Raw genomic sequence first — 15,211 nt, forward strand, 5'->3', positions numbered from 1 at the left:
ACTCTGGACAGAGGAGAGGTCAAAAGGCTTTGGCAACCTCTTTTTCTTTTTGGCTAAGAAGCTTAATCCGCTTAGCCTATGAGACTGCTGGACAGCAGCCTCCTGAAAGGATTACAGCTCATTCCAGTAGAGCTGTGGCTTCCACTTGGGCCTTTAAAAATGAGGCTTCTGTTGAACAGATTTGCAAGGCGGCGACTTGGTCTTCGCTTCATACTTTTTCAAAATTTTACAAATTTGATACTTTTGCTTCTTTGGAGGCTATATTTGGGAGAAAGGTTTTACAGGCAGTGGTTTCTTCCATTTAAGTTCCTGCCTTGTCCCTCCCTTCATCCGTGTACTTTAGCTTTGGTATTGGTATCCCACAAGTAATGGATTATCCGTGGACTGGATACACCTTACAAGAGAAAACACAATTTATGTTTACCTGATAAATTTATTTCTCTTGTGGTGTATCCAGTCCACGGCCCGCCCTGTCATTTTAAGGCAGGTAATTTTTAAATTTAAACTACAGTAACCACTACACCCTATGGTTCCTCCTTTCTCGTCTTGTTTTCGGTCGAATGACTGGTTATGACAGTTAGGGGAGGAGCTATATTACAGCTCTGCTGTTGGGTGTCCTCTTGCAACTTCCTGTTGGGAATGAGAATATCCCACAAGTAATGGATGATCCATGGACTGGATACACCACAAGAGAAATAAATTTATCAGGTAAGCATAAATTGTGTTTTATATATATATATAGATATATGCATCCACCAATCAGCAGCGAGAATCTAGGTTCTTTGCTGCTTCTGAGCTTGCCTAGATACATATTTCAGCAAAGGATAACAAGAGAAGGAAGCAAATTAAATAATAGCAGTAATTTGGAAAGTTGTTTAAAATTGCATCATCTGTCTGAATCATGAAAGAATTTTTTTGCGTTTCATGTCCATTTAAGTAACTGGAATAAATTATCTAAATTTAATATAAAATAAGATGAATCTGTGTCATGATCAGAAGCAGATTCTAGCTCATCAGATATATATATACGGCCCCAGAAGACAGATCTGGGGAATCTGAGTCTTTCAGAGAATTCCTAAGTGGAATAAACTTCAGAGATACAGAATGACAAGGTAACTCCATAGAAGGACAAACATCAGACTTGGATCTCTAACACTTACTTAAGGGGGCTTAACCTAGAGAAGGACATAAACCTTTAGAGACAAACGCAGTAGCAGGTTAATTAGCACTGCACAAGGGGGAACAACAATTAGAATCTTGTGAAAACCTATTTATATTGCCCAGCAGTATCAGAGGATCTGTTCTCTAAAGGAGTTGAAATGACAGAAGTTGGCACAGTTCTAACTCGCTCCATACTTTAAACTAGGTTCAGACAGAGAAAAATAAATGTAAATCGCCACTAAATAAGCTGAAGATTGTAATAAAACAAGCCAGCAATTCAGGGATAAAAACTGCAAGTGCACTATAGAAATGCTAAGGTAAAAAAATACTAAATTTAGCATAGAAAATATAACGTTATCCCAAACTCTTGGAGTTTTGAGCTATCTTACCCCCTCCAAGCAAGAAATGTAAATGGCGACTGTAAGACACCGCTGCACAGAGGCTCCGACCAGCTAAACAAAACACCCTCTCAAGCCATAAGACAGGGAAAACACTTAACTCCCGCCTCCCCAAATACATCAAATGCCACAATAACCCCTAACAAAAAAGGACTGCATAGTATGAGGAAATGGGCGCTATAAACAAGGGTTCTCCCCAGGACCCTTTTAGCAGGTGCAATATTTTAGCTAATATTAAAGGACCACTAAATACAGCAGAATTGCATAATTAACAAGTGCATCATAAAAAGACAATGCAGTATCACTTACAATGAACTTTGGATAAGCAGTAGATTCTCCCCCCTTTTCCCACCCCCTGTATCATGTGACAGACATCAGCCAATCAGACCAGTATACGTATACCCTGTGAGCTTGTGCACATACTCAGTAGGATATTGTTCCCCAATAAGTGTGAATATAAAAAGACTGTGCTAAATTTGAAAATGGAAGTAAATTGAAAATATTCTTAAAACTGCTGCTCTGAGTCATAAGTTTATTTTGACTTGAGTGTCCCTTTTAAACTAATATTAAAAATGTTTAATTTTTATTGCACAAATTATCGTTAAATACATTTTGTTTCATTATGCAATTAATTTGTGCTTTGTATAGCATAAAATGACATATTAGTAAATATTACACTGCCCCCGTTGGGCTACTTCATAATGGCACCCGGCAAGAGTCCATGAGCTAGTGACGTATGGGATATACAATCCTACCAGGAGGGGCAAAGTTTCCCAAACCTCAAAATGCCTATAAATACACCACTCACCACAGCCACAATTCAGTTTAACGAATAGCCAAGTAGTGGGGTGATAAAGAAAAGAGTAAAAAGCATCAACAAAGGAATTTGGAAATAATTGTGCTTTATACAAAAAATCATAACCACTATAAAAAGGGTGGGTCTCATGGACTCTTGCCAATATGAAAGAAATTAATTTATCAGGTAAGTTCTTGCATAAATTATGTTTTCTTTCATGTATTTGGCAAGAGTCCAAGATGTGGAACTCCACAGAAGAGTCACTAGAGAGGGAGGGATACAAATAATAACAGCCATTTTCCACTTAAAAAAATTAATCCACAACCCAAAATATAAGTTTATTCTCATAATGAAAAGAAAAAACTTAAACATAAGCAGAGGAATCAAACTGAAACAGCTGCCTGAAAAACTTTTCTACCAAAAACTGCTTCCGAAGAAGCAAATACATCAAAACGGTAGAATTTAGTAAATGTATGCAAAGAAGACCAAGTTGCTGCTTTGCAAATCTGATCAACTGAAGCTTCATTCTTAAAAGCCCATGAAGTGGAGACTGATCTAGTAGAATGAGCTGTACTTCTCTGAGGCAGGGCCTGACCCGACTCCAAATAAGCCTGATGAATCAAAAGCTTTAACCAAGATGCCAAGGAAATGGCAGAAGCCTTCTGACCTTTCCTAGAACCAGAAAAGATAACAAATAGACTAGAAGTCTTCCTGAAATCTTTAGTAGCGTCAACAAAATATTTCAAAGCTTACCACATCCAAAGAATGCAAGGATCTCTCCAAAGAATTCTTAGGATTAGGACACAAAGAAGGGACAACAATTTCTCTATTAATGTTGTTAGAATTCACAACCTTAGGTAAAAATGTAAATGAAGTCCGCAAAACTGCCTTATCCTGATGGAAAATCAGAAAAGGAGATTCACAAGAAAGAGCAGATAATTCGGAAACTCTTCTAGAGATGACCAAAAGGAACAACACTTTCCAAGAAAGTAGTTTAATGTCAAAATAATGCATAGGCTCAAACAGAGGAGCCTAAAAAAGCCTTCAAAACCAAATTAAGACTCCAAGGAGGAGAGATTGTTTTAATGAGAGGCTTATTACAGACCAAAGCCTGTACAAAACAGTGAATATCAGGCAGCTTAGCAATCTTTCAGTGAAATAAAACAGAAAGAGCAGAGATTTGTCCCTTCAAGGAACTTGCACTTAGCTTTGGTAGAACTGTTATCAGGCAGCAGAATTCCAACTGTGGTTTCTGAGACAGGATCAGATTGAGACATCTTGCAAATGTAAGAGAAAAAACAACATATAAATAAAAATGATCAATTTCCTTATATGGCAGTTTCAGGAATGGGAAAAAATGCAAACAGCATAGCCCTCTGGCATATAGGAATGGGGTTTTAAATAATGAAATTATTTGACGCCAAGTATGACGCACAATGCAAACTGAATTTTTTTTGGCGCTAACAACATCCGGAAATGACACATTTGGGTCATTGTAGACGCAACCTTGTGCAAGGAACTCGGAGTCAACTATGACGCTGGAAATGACGAATTTGCGTCATCCGACGTACCTTTGTGCCAAAAAAATTCTCGCGCCAAGAATGACGCAATAAACTTTGGCATTTTGCGCCCTCGCGAGCATAAGTTTGCCCGCAAAATTAAATGAAAAAGCAGTCAATTGAAAAAAAGACTATACCCCAGGTAAGAAAAATATTTTCCTAAATATGTTTTTTTTCCCAAATATGAAACTGATAGTCTGCAAAAGGAAACATACATAAACCTGACTCATGGCAAAAATAAGTACGATACATATATTTAGAACTTTATATTAATGCATAAAGTGCCAAACCATAGCTGAGAGTGTCTTAAGTAATGAAAACATAATTACCGAAAGACACTCATCCACATATAGCAGATAACCAAACCAGTACTAAAACAGTTATCAGTAGAGGTAATGGAATATGAGAGTATATCGTCAATCTGAATAAGGGAGGTAGGAGATGAATCTCTATGACCGATAACAGAGAACCTATGAAATAGATCCCCGTTAGGATGACCATTGTATTCAATAGGTGATACTCCCTTCACATCCCTCTGACATTCACTGTACTCTGAGAGGAATCGGGCTTCAAAATGCTAAGAAGCGCATATCAGCGTAGAAATCTTAGCACAAACTTACTTCACCACCTCCATAGGAGGCAAAGTTTGTAAAACTGAATTGTAAGTGTGGTGGGGGGTGTATTTATAGGCATTTTGAGGTTTGGGAAACTTTGCCCCTCCTGGTAGGATTTTATATCCCATATGTCACTAGCTCATGGACTCTTGCCAATTACATGAAAGAAAGAAATGCTTGATGAGGGGAAAACAGTAAATATATTTACAGTTATGGTTAAAATATGTTTTTCATATAAAGAAAAAGAATTAAAATATACTGTTATTAGTTACCGGACACTTCCATATCACATACAGTAGCTCTCATAAATAAAGTGGTTCACTGTATAAAGAACCTTTGTCCTCTGGCTATAATGTACTGGCAATAATGTACCTTCTAATAGCCATTGGGCTGAGAGAGTGAAACTGTACTTGCTCTTAGTTGCAGTCAATCTAGTGAGCTTACCTTCTGCACTCAGTAGAAAGCCCATCCAGCGCTGTGTACGTCACAGCAGAGGATCACTTTTAGGAGTATTTGGTGACCCAACAAGGGAGGCTAGGGGACCTGTGACACCTGTTGGAAGCTTGTGACTAACTCCTACACCAGGAGCCTTATGTCACTACCCTATACTCAAATACCCTCTCTGTCTTTCTGTAGCAGCTCTGGGAGGGGAAATAACAGGCCTCAAGTCGGTGTGAGGACCCCTCTCAGTGAAGAATCTGCAGCATTCTTCACCCACCTCCTGAGTGACAAAGATTAGAACTAACTGACTGATCAGTGAGGTGGGAGGGATTGAATACTCTTGGAGTTTTGGGTAATCTTTGTCTCCTAGTGGCCAGGCGTTAAATCCCAGGAGTAGTGGACTCTCACCACCTTACAAAACAAATGTACATTTTCTTCACACATTTTGTTGTAGAGGTCATGATATACACATAAAATAATGTTCTAGTTGGAATCTACTGTCTGCTAAAAACTCCCCAATAATATTATGTGTGCAGGTTTCTCACCGACAAAGCACCTACAGTGGGAATTAAATGTGAGCAGCAGCTAAAAACTCTAGAATATGGTTAAAAATGACTCCACAGTTAAGGGATTTAAAACAAACCAAAAAAAATCTTAACTTTAGGTTGCGTCTTCACCCTAAGGATTTACAATTCATAAGTAGCAGTTTATATTTGAAGGGACAGTCTAGTCAAAATTAAACTGTCATGATTCAGATAGGGCATGCAATTTTAAACAACTTTCCAATTTACTTTTATCATCAAATTTGCTTTGCTCCCTTGGTGGTATTTTTGAAAAGCTAAACCTAGCTAGGCTCAAACTGATTTCTAAAACCATTGAAAACCGCCTCTCAGCTCAGAGCATTTTGAAAGTTTTTCACAGTTAGACAGTACTAGTTCATGTGTGTCATATAGATAACATTGTGCTCACTCCCGTGGAGTTATTTAGGAGTCTTCAGTGATTGGCTAAACTGCCTGTCTGTCAAAAGCACTGAGGTAAGGGGGCAGTCTGCAGAGTCATAGATACAAGGTAATCACAGAGGTAATATGTATATTAATATAACAGTGTTAGTTATGCAAAACTGGGGAATGGGTAATAAAAGGGGTTATCTATCTTTTTAAACAATAACATTTTTGGAGTAGACTGTCCCTTTAACGTTATTTTCTATTTTTGTTTGATAGACATAAAAGAGGGCTTCCCTCCAGCTTTGACAAGAAGTGTGTATGTGCTTACTTTGTTTGACAAATAAAGTTGTTTTAAAAGGTGGTTAGTGTTTTTTTAGCTGAGCTTTCTTTTCTTTTTTTGGAGGGGAGTTTGTGGTAGTTTAGGGGTTAATAGTGGTTATTTTTCAAGGATTAATAGAAATATTTTTTATTTTTTAGCTGAGGGTGTTTTTTGAGTTGTGGGTTTAGGAGTTAATAACAGCTTTAGATATTGGGGCTTGTGGCAGTTTTTTGATAAATAATAGGTTTTACAGTGGGGGGTTATGGCAGTTTAGTGGTTAATAGTGTGACAGGAAGTAGTTAGAGACATAATATTTGTTTTAATTCTTTTATAATTCATATTTCTGAGCTTTTGTCCGCCCTATACATAATGCACGCAAACTATCCGACTGTAATCTGAGCACAAAAATACAAGCGGTAGGGATTTAATTAGAGCTCTATTCACAGAAAGCTTGACTGACTCATGGGGTAAAGACAAACACTGTGGGGAACCTAGAAACACACTGTTTACACTATAGGAAATATGGGAAGACGTTTTGGGGCCTATGGTTCTTAGCGACAATGTTACTAGGCTTTAGTGCTACATATTGCCTGTATGTTTGTGCTCCACTTGAGTCTGGCCCTATGCAGTTATCAATATCATCCCATATTCATTTCATAAAGTTTCTCATTGAGTTAATCTTAGAACTTATTTAACCCTTGTTTTTGTTTTGTTTTTTCCCTTTATTTTTTCAGCTTTTCCTAGACGATACTAAAGTAAAGAATTTCATCACCTGTTTTAAAGGTATGATACTAATGTCTTTATTTCCGCCTTATTGAATTGATCTGCTTCATTATTTATTTCCGCCTTATTGAATTAATCTACTCCATTATTTATAAAATTGTAATCATTTCATTTAGATTGTTATTAATAAATCAGGCCCCAGCACTAACCCCCATTGTGAGATGTGCTTCAGGAACCAGTGCTGCTCCTTGTTTTAATAATTTACATATTACTAATATCTATAGTAGACTTGAACGGAAGTTTTTCTGTGAAAAAATGTACTTTTATTTTTTTTATTTTTATTTTTTTTATTTTATTTTGTATTTAAAAATAAAAAATAAAAAATCAAATAAGTAGTAATACTGAATAGAACCCTCCCATTTTTATAAATGTTCAGTACATCTGGTCTTATATTTGTGTATAAAATCTGCATAAAAAGAGTGCAGATGAGCTCCTGTACTGATCTAAGCAATCTCTATTTAGCAGAGTGAGGAAAAATGAGCATACTTGCATATGGTATATGCATAGCAGCTTCTTTCCAATCTTTTTTTATTTTTTAAACAAAACCAGACTATAACATACAAAAAACATACTCAAATTCTTCCAGTAACTATGTTTAAATATCCATGGAACCTTTTTAAATATTGAAATTAACAAAGAGATAACACTTAAGAAACAAAGTATAAAATAAAATATCCATGAATAACCTAAAAGACTCCCCCAAAATCTTCCTTCTATCTAGCGTCCCCAAAGGGCTTCCTTCTATCTAGAGTCCCCAAAGGGCTTCCTTCTATCTAGAGTCCCCAAAGGGCTTCCTTCTATCTAGGGTCCCCAAAGGGCTTCCTTCTATCTAGGGTCCCCAAAGGGCGTCCTTCTATCTAGGGTCCCCAAAGGGCGTCCTTCTATCTAGGGTCCCCAAAGGGCGTCCTTCTATCTAGGGTCCCCAAAGGGCGTCCTTCTATCTAGGGTCCCCAAAGGGCGTCCTTCTATCTAGGGTCCCCAAAGGGCGTCCTTCTATCTAGGGTCCCCAAAGGGCGTCCTTCTATCTAGGGTCCCCAAAGGGCGTCCTTCTATCTAGGGTCCCCAAAGGGCTTCCTTCTATCTAGGGTCCCCAAAGGGCTTCCTTCTATCTAGGGTCCCCAAAGGGCATCCTTCTATCTAGGGTCCCCAAAGGGCGTCCTTCTATCTAGGGTCCCCAAAGGGCTTCCTTCTATCTAGGGTCCCCAAGGCTTTCATCGGAAAAGGAGGAGGGAGCTTGAACTTTTGGGGAGCAAAGTCTTTTCCCTGCCCCCCCTCTTTCTCAAACATTTCAGCCGGCTTCAAAGGGGGTGTAATAATGAATGCATATTGCATACTGTTGTTACTGTGGTGTATTAAACCTTATTAAACCTGTAATTGGGTCGATATTAGGTTCATTGTTACTTTAAAGCTCTCCACTCAGACGAGATGATGTTAAATGATCCTCCAGCACTATGTGATCCCTCTTAAGATTATTAAAGGCAAATTATGCTGTACTCAGGGGCAGCCCCAGCATTTCTGTATGTGAAGGAGAGAGAGTTTTATTGCATTTACAGTTTATGCTTTGTATTTGATATTACTTAACACTTCATATTATGTCCTTTACGTTGTATTACATTTGAATTTTCTATTTTGTATTTTAATGCATTTAGATTCTGTTTACAGCAGTTTATTTAGGATTGTGATTTTATAAATTCTGATTATGCATTGTCATAGCAAATTAGGGTCATACTGTTGTATATTTTAAGATTACATTACATTGATGTATGTGTTCTGACTGCTTCAGTTTCCTAGAGAGCTTTATTTCTTTCTATGGGCAAAATGATCAAAAATTCTCTAGTTTATAGTGCAGACTTCACAGGGGCTAAACTCATTGAATTCTATATGGAAAAGTGCAGTCCCAGAGAGATGAAGGATGCCTTCCATAGGGCTGGATTATGAGTGGAGCGCAATATTGCGCTTAAGTGAACGCGATATTTGAACTCCACTCGGTAATACCAGTGCACATTAATGTGTGGCGATATTACAATTGAGGCACAATGGGAACTTGACCTCACGTTCGCATTGCGAATTGCCCAGAGGTCTTGCGCTTATGAGATTGCGCTTCCATAGGCTCCAATGGGAGCCTCGTTTTCATGCTGCAAGAAACGGTAAACCACCTAGCACAGGGCAGGGGGCAATTCTAGTAGAAATATAGAAATATATATGAATATATACATATATATTTATGTGTATATACACATAACACATAAATAAATGTGTGTGTGTATATATATATATATATATATATATATATATATATATTTCTATAAAATTACATCTGATGGTTTTTAAGTAACGTGTGTGTGTGTGTGTGTGCGTATATATGTATGTGTGTGTATATATATATATATATATATATATAACAAAGAAGGAGAGTTCACTGATCCCTTAAGTGAATAATCTTCATAGTGGTAAACACAAACAGTGGTATTGAGAACTACAGTCTCTTATGTAAATTCCTAGGCACAGAAGAATAGGTCAAAATAACTTTGTAAGAGACCTGAGTCACTTAATCCCCCTACACACGCCAGTGATGAGAAAGCTGGATATGCTAGTGCATAAGGACGGATGATCTATGAACCTGGACGGTCTAATTAAGCGGTAGTAAGGGCAGCGTTTGCTCAAGCAGTCACACAGACTCTCACCGCTGCCAACCCGGACTCTATCCTCGTCCTCAAAAGAAACTTTTCCGATACTTCGCGTCTTACAAACAGGCAATGTTCTGACGTCCCACTATGCAGGAAGGGGGTGTGAAGAACTCGTGACTCTGCCCGGTACAATCAGCTACTTGGCAGTCCGACTTGGCAGTCCGGAGCCGTAGGCAATCAGCTGTGGATAGGAACCAAGCGCCAAAGGTCCGTCCCTGCCGCCCGGTATAGATAACAATCAAAGAAGAAGCAGCAGTGGCAGGTGGCGTGGGACAAAACTAAGTATATGTAATACATGACAAAAATACAAATTTACATATATATACATGTACAGGATTGTGACAATGCACGGTTACAAAAATACAGAATGTAATGAACAAAATCTGAAATACAATTTTAAATTTAAACTAAATAAATGAAATCAATCTTATATTAGACAGCCAGTCGCATTAAACACATTTTTGATTAATGTTGTCACGATTAAAGTGTTAGACTTACAGAAAGGACAAGAATCCCGACAGAAATATTTAATATTTCAAGGGTTTGTATTTCAACAATATTCTAGAATATTTGTTTTAAACCAAAATGATATACATATAATATATAAAATATGGTGTATATGTGTATACATAGGATATATGGAATATAACAATTGGCCACTAAAAACCCTATATACAAACTGCCTGATATAAACAATGCATTAAGAGTATATAACTAATGCATTTAAATTTATATGTACCAAAGTGTATTAAAAGGGACAGGTAGGATGGATAATCAAATTCTTCTCCAATAATAAATCTCAGAGAACCTCTGGAATAACAACAGTAGGATTGGCTAATCTAGACCTTTAGAACTTTAGAAACGAAACGGTCAGATACTCACTTATTAATTAAGGATAAAGCTATTGTCGAAAGAGGGAGATGTTACCAACCGATCAAAAGACAACTTTGACCTTGACCCCATACCTTTATTTCCAGTAATTTATGAGGTCATATTTGGAGTTGAGTCAAGCAGGGACTCTAGTTTGGAGTTTGAAAATCCAAAACATCTCCCTATTTTGCAAAAGCCTATTTCGGTCACCTCACCTCGGGGGGCACATAACCCTTTCAATGGATTGCCATCTTAGACTCATTGTACTTTTTTAATGGCATCGGGCAAAATGTTGCACTAGTGGGGTGGTTGCTTCACCTACTTGAATGATAGATAAGTGGTTTCTAATACGAATCTTAACCTCAGTTGTAAGACCTACGTACTGTCAATTACAGAGAACACAGGTTAGGACATAAATCACGTAAGTAGATTTACATTTTAAACAAAAAAGACACAAGAAAGGAGTTGCACACTAATAAGTAAATTCACTAGAGAACAGGTGCTTCCTAGAAAAATACATATGAAACAACATAGAAAAGGAAGTGGGGATTACACAATAAGAAATTCCCAAAAGTCTAGGTAAATCCAGCACAGCTGTAAAATTAAATAAATACACAACAAAAGCTTGTATGTCAAAAACGATATAAATATTTATTAACTAAATGCACAATACACACATTCACATTCATACAGTGGATCCCACACAAAACAGTGTTATAAAGTACTGGCCAAAAAGTTATTATCTGGTGCACCAGGGGAAATAGACCAAAAACAGTCCGTTTAAGACTTGCAGATATTTGTAATCCAATAGGTGCAGCGTTAATGCAAAAAATGGATGCAGTTATACAGTCCCCGGTGTATAGAGACCAGTTACTTCAGACTTGAACCCCAATTGTTACTGAGTCAAATAGTGCTTTAAAGGCATAGCATAGGAGGAGCAATAGAAACACGCGTCTTTATTCACAGGTGCTGTTTTCTTTTAAGACAGTAGTATTCGGTGTACAGATGCGTATAACATATTCTACCTGTATTTGTTCACGCGGTCGCCCCTCCTAGCTGCCTCGTTCTTAGAGCGTCCAAACATCAGGGGTGAGTCAGGATGAGCAGGGGATCCGCTGTAAGGGCTGCCAAGCACGACGAGTCCAAACGCTCGTTTCGCTCCTTCAGTCAATGCAGCATGGAGCTTCTTCCAGGTGCTAACGACACCTTGATTACCAGCCTTTTTATTGGATGCCGGTTTCCAGAATCTTTTTCATTTGATGAAGTTCATGTCAATCACAATTAGCCGCTGTTACAATGTCTTTGCAATTGTTACTTTTAAGTACAGCTAAATGCAGGGCTTCTCAAGTGACCAAGGTGAAGTATTCCATAGCAGAAATTGATTAGATACACTTCAATGTTTCAGATACTCACTCACACACACATCCGCAACAGTTCATATATACAAAATATACTAAAAAACAATTTTATTTTAATACACCATTGTGCAATATTTAAAAAGACAATACTTGATTATAATGTTATGTGTGTCAAATTACTCTAACAACAAATATGTGCGATTTAGCTCATCATAATAATATGTATTTACAATTTTGATTTATTTTGATCTTATTACTTTTGAGATCCCATATTCTATACATATATAGAAATAAATGGAGATGTGCAGAGAAAGTAAGGTATAAGGAATTAGCCTAAAAAGGAAGCAAATTCCAATTTTTCATTTAAGCCATTGGGAGATAGGGTGTTCAGTTTGTACATCCATCTTGTTTCTTTTTGTAAAAGAATTCTATCAATTTCCCCCCCACGCATGCTCAGTTTAACTGATTCTATTCCAATAAAACGAAGTTCATCAATTTTTGATTTGTGAAATTGAGCAAAATGTCTCGCCACTGGGCTATCAATATTGAAGTCCTTTATATCGTCTCTATGTTCTGTAATGCGGGAACGTAATTCTCTAAAAGTTTTACCCACATAAAAACATTTACACGAGCAATAGAGAAGATATATGACTCCTTTTGTGGAACAATTAATGAATGAATTGATTTTATATGTGACTCCTGTATTCGTGCTAAAGGTCTTAGTTTTTTGCACGAATTGACAGCAGACACAGTGATTGCAGGGGGATCTGCCGACTATTTTTTGGGCATTACGTTCTAACCAGTTACATGTAGGCACTTTGTTAAATTCGCTCTTGACAAGGAGATCTTTCAAATTGTTAGGTCTCCTTGCTGTCATTAGGGGATAATCCCCCACATGTTGGTGTAATGTAGAATCATTAGTCAGCAAATGCCAGTTGTTGTTTAAAATACTTTTAACTTTACTCCAATGGGCATTATATTTAGTAATAAATCTGATTTTAGTGTCTTCCACATTCTCACTTTTGGTTTTCTTTTTATACAGCAGATCTTTTCTTTGATGCTGAGATGCTCTATAGAGTGCTCTTTTTACGCATCTTTTTGAATAGCCTCTCTCCAAAAAACGAGTCTCCATATCTTTTGCCTGTTGTTTAAAAGTTTGGTCTCTAGAGCAAATTCTGCGTAACCGCAGAAATTGCGCATAGGGGATACCCCTCTTAAGATTTTCAGGATGGTGACTCGTTCCCAAGAGAAGGCTATTAGTTGCAGTCGGCTTTCGGAACACTTCTGTTTCAATTTTACCTTCGTTCTTACTAATTTTTAAGTCCAAAAAATTAATAGTACTAGAATCATAACTACACGTTAAGAAGATATTTAGATTATTCTTATTCAGGAGGGAAACAAATTTTGCATTAACGCTGCACCTATTGGATTACAAATATCTGCAAGTCTTAAACGGACTGTTTTTGGTCTATTTCCCCTGGTGCACCAGATAATAACTTTTTGGTCAGTACTTTATAACACTGTTTTGTGTGGGATCCACTGTATGAATGTGAATGTGTGTATTGTGCATTTAGTTAATAAATATTTATATCGTTTTTGACATACAAGCTTTTGTTGTGTATTTATTTAATTTTACATTTTAAACAGCTTTGTATCGGGAATACCTCCCTTCACCTCTGATCTAAAGCTATTTAATACCATTATATTTTCACACACTGCATTTTTGTGTGCATTTGTATAGCCCTTTGTGTGTTAACCAGGAGCTCATTGGTTTTTTTCAGATCAGGCATTGTTCTTGTCCTTCTATAAGAGCAACAAAGCCCATTTTTAACATAATTTACTAAATTATCATCTGCAGCTAGAATACCAAAGTGTTTATTCACTATTTTGCAGAAATGGGTATATTGTGTACTAAATTCGGTAATAAATGTAACCTCCTTGAAGCCTTGCTTTTTATCATCACAGTAGATGGTTGGCTCTGTAGAAGACTAGTTCTGTCAGTACTAGCTACCTGTCTTTCTACTCTAGTTATTACACTGTCAGAGTATCTGCTTTGTTTCAATCTCTTTTTTTAGATGGTCGGACTGTTCTACAAAACTATGAGTTTAAGTGCAGTTCCTCTTGACTTTGATAAATTGGCCCTTTACAATAGTACAATGCAATTTGTAAAAGATCCACAGAAATATACAAAGTATGGTCCTAATTTGTAAAAGTAACACAAACTTTAAAGTTTAATGGAGTGCGAAAAGTGGAGGAAAAAAACCTAACTCAGGTGCAAACCCGATCACGTTTTCTCAAGCGTGCTAACCTGACATGAAATATTATTTCACATTCCATTGTTCTTCACATAGCAGAATATGTTCTATTTATTCATAAATACATATTTTTATAAAATATATCTGATGGTTTTTAAGGAACGTATCCTATATTTCGGTATTTGGCTCTTTTCTCATACTAAGACCTGGATTTGCACAGTTCTTAGTGTGTTTTACTTGAACAAGAGGATAGTCGACTCCCAAAACAGCCAAATACTGAAAGCGGCCTCCTACTTCGCATTCAGAAGTGAACTAAACTATGTCTATATATGTATACATATGTATTTGTGTGTGTGTGTTTATGTATGTATGTGTGTATATGTGTGTGTGTGTGTGTGTGTGTGTATGTGTGTGTGTGTGTATATATATATATATATATATATATATATATATATATATATATATATATATATATTTAGACATGTGTATGTATCTATGTTAAAGCCCTTCATTTTTTTCTAACACCTGAGACGTCAATTCTTTGAGCTCTTATAACTTTTTAATGCAATATTTGTTATTGATTTTTATTAGATTAGTGTTGATATGAGTGCAACTGTACTTTGTAATGTATTTTTGACTCGCGTAACAGTTAACCAGTGCTCTGAAGTCACATTATCTTGATGCATGTTAAATTCAATTTTGCTCAAGTGAACACGTTTACTTTCAGGCTGTAATATGCACGCTACTACTGATATGCGCAAAGAGCAATATTGCAATGTGCAGGTATTTCTGGATAGAGCCTGTTACAGACTTGCTAAATATGAAGGCCGAGGACATGATGCTACAATTCTGCTCTATGGTTACTCGGCTGGGAAACTGACTCTAATCCTAAAGTAAATATAATAATTACAATTCAAGTTATGTTTTGTCAGTATATGGCCGGGTTATAATACAATATATTTAATAATTATTCTTTAAAATAAACCCCCAATAAAATGCATATACAAAACAATTAAAATTAATGTA

The 15,211-nt window shown here is 36.8% G+C and overlaps 1 protein-coding gene across 1 annotated transcript in view; it reads left to right on the forward strand.

Moving 5' to 3' along the window:
• Window positions 1-15,211, forward strand: part of C5H8orf82 (chromosome 5 C8orf82 homolog) — a 307,838-nt gene that overhangs the window by 23,339 nt on the left and 269,288 nt on the right. Inside the window, exon 2 of the mRNA XM_053715435.1 lies at window positions 6,967-7,015. Within this exon, the coding sequence (XP_053571410.1) occupies window positions 6,967-7,015 (49 nt within the window). The remainder of the gene's footprint in view (window positions 1-6,966; window positions 7,016-15,211) is intronic.

The sequence above is a fragment of the Bombina bombina genome, chromosome 5 (assembly GCF_027579735.1).
Source record: "Bombina bombina isolate aBomBom1 chromosome 5, aBomBom1.pri, whole genome shotgun sequence".
Lineage (NCBI taxonomy): Eukaryota > Metazoa > Chordata > Amphibia > Anura > Bombinatoridae > Bombina > Bombina bombina.